This window comes from Austrofundulus limnaeus, unplaced genomic scaffold (assembly GCF_001266775.1).
Source record: "Austrofundulus limnaeus strain Quisiro unplaced genomic scaffold, Austrofundulus_limnaeus-1.0 Scaffold1436, whole genome shotgun sequence".
NCBI classification, from domain to species: Eukaryota; Metazoa; Chordata; class Actinopteri; order Cyprinodontiformes; family Rivulidae; genus Austrofundulus; species Austrofundulus limnaeus.
This window is the reverse complement of record NW_013953838.1, coordinates 2,106-2,701: the sequence shown is the minus strand read 5'-3', so window position 1 is coordinate 2,701 and position 596 is coordinate 2,106. Positions and strand designations below refer to the sequence as shown.

The 596-nt window shown below is 45.6% G+C and overlaps 1 protein-coding gene across 1 annotated transcript in view; it reads right to left on the bottom strand.

Moving 5' to 3' along the window:
• si:ch211-39i22.1 (translation initiation factor IF-2) overlaps window positions 1-388 on the bottom strand; it is a 24,644-nt gene extending 24,256 nt beyond the window's left edge. The window contains exon 1 of the mRNA XM_014032384.1: window positions 91-388. Coding sequence (XP_013887838.1) covers window positions 91-154 — 64 coding nt within the window. The 5' untranslated portion in view covers window positions 155-388. The remainder of the gene's footprint in view (window positions 1-90) is intronic.
• Between the last annotated feature and the right edge of the window lie 208 nt (window positions 389-596).

The following is a 596-nucleotide window of genomic DNA, read 5'->3' as shown; positions in this document are numbered from 1 at the left end:
AGATAGATAGATAGATAGATAGATAGATAGATAGATAGATAGATAGATTTACAGAAAATTAGAAACCAATCAGGATTACTGAATCATTACCTTGCGCCTTGCCATGTGAGGCCAGAAGGCTTCCTAACAGCAGAATCCACAGGTATGACATCATGTAAAACGCACTCTTCTGGTTAGGAAGAAAAATCAGGGCTCGCGCTTCCTTTTTGTTGTCTCGCCCTTCTTCAAGGACAATTGACCGGTGTGGAGTTTTCAGGTAGATTTCAGGAGTGGGGGGGTGCGTGCGTGTGTGTGCGCGCCGGTGCGTCGGATCCGTCTCCAAAAGGTGCCCAGATGCTCTCGGTGCGCGCCGCCGCAGACCTGTCGTCCTTTTGTCTGGATTGGATTGGGGGAGAGAGGGTTCGGTTTTGATTAAAGTGGGCGGGTCTCTTCTAAGTGACGGGCAGGGCCGGAGATGTACCTACGTTGCTGTTGCTGTGGAAGCATGAAGAACCAAAATATATAGCTATTCATTCAGAATAATTCAAACTAGGAAACCAGGTGTTTTAGATTCTTAATTTCTTAGTATTAAACAAAGGTACATAACTGATTACATC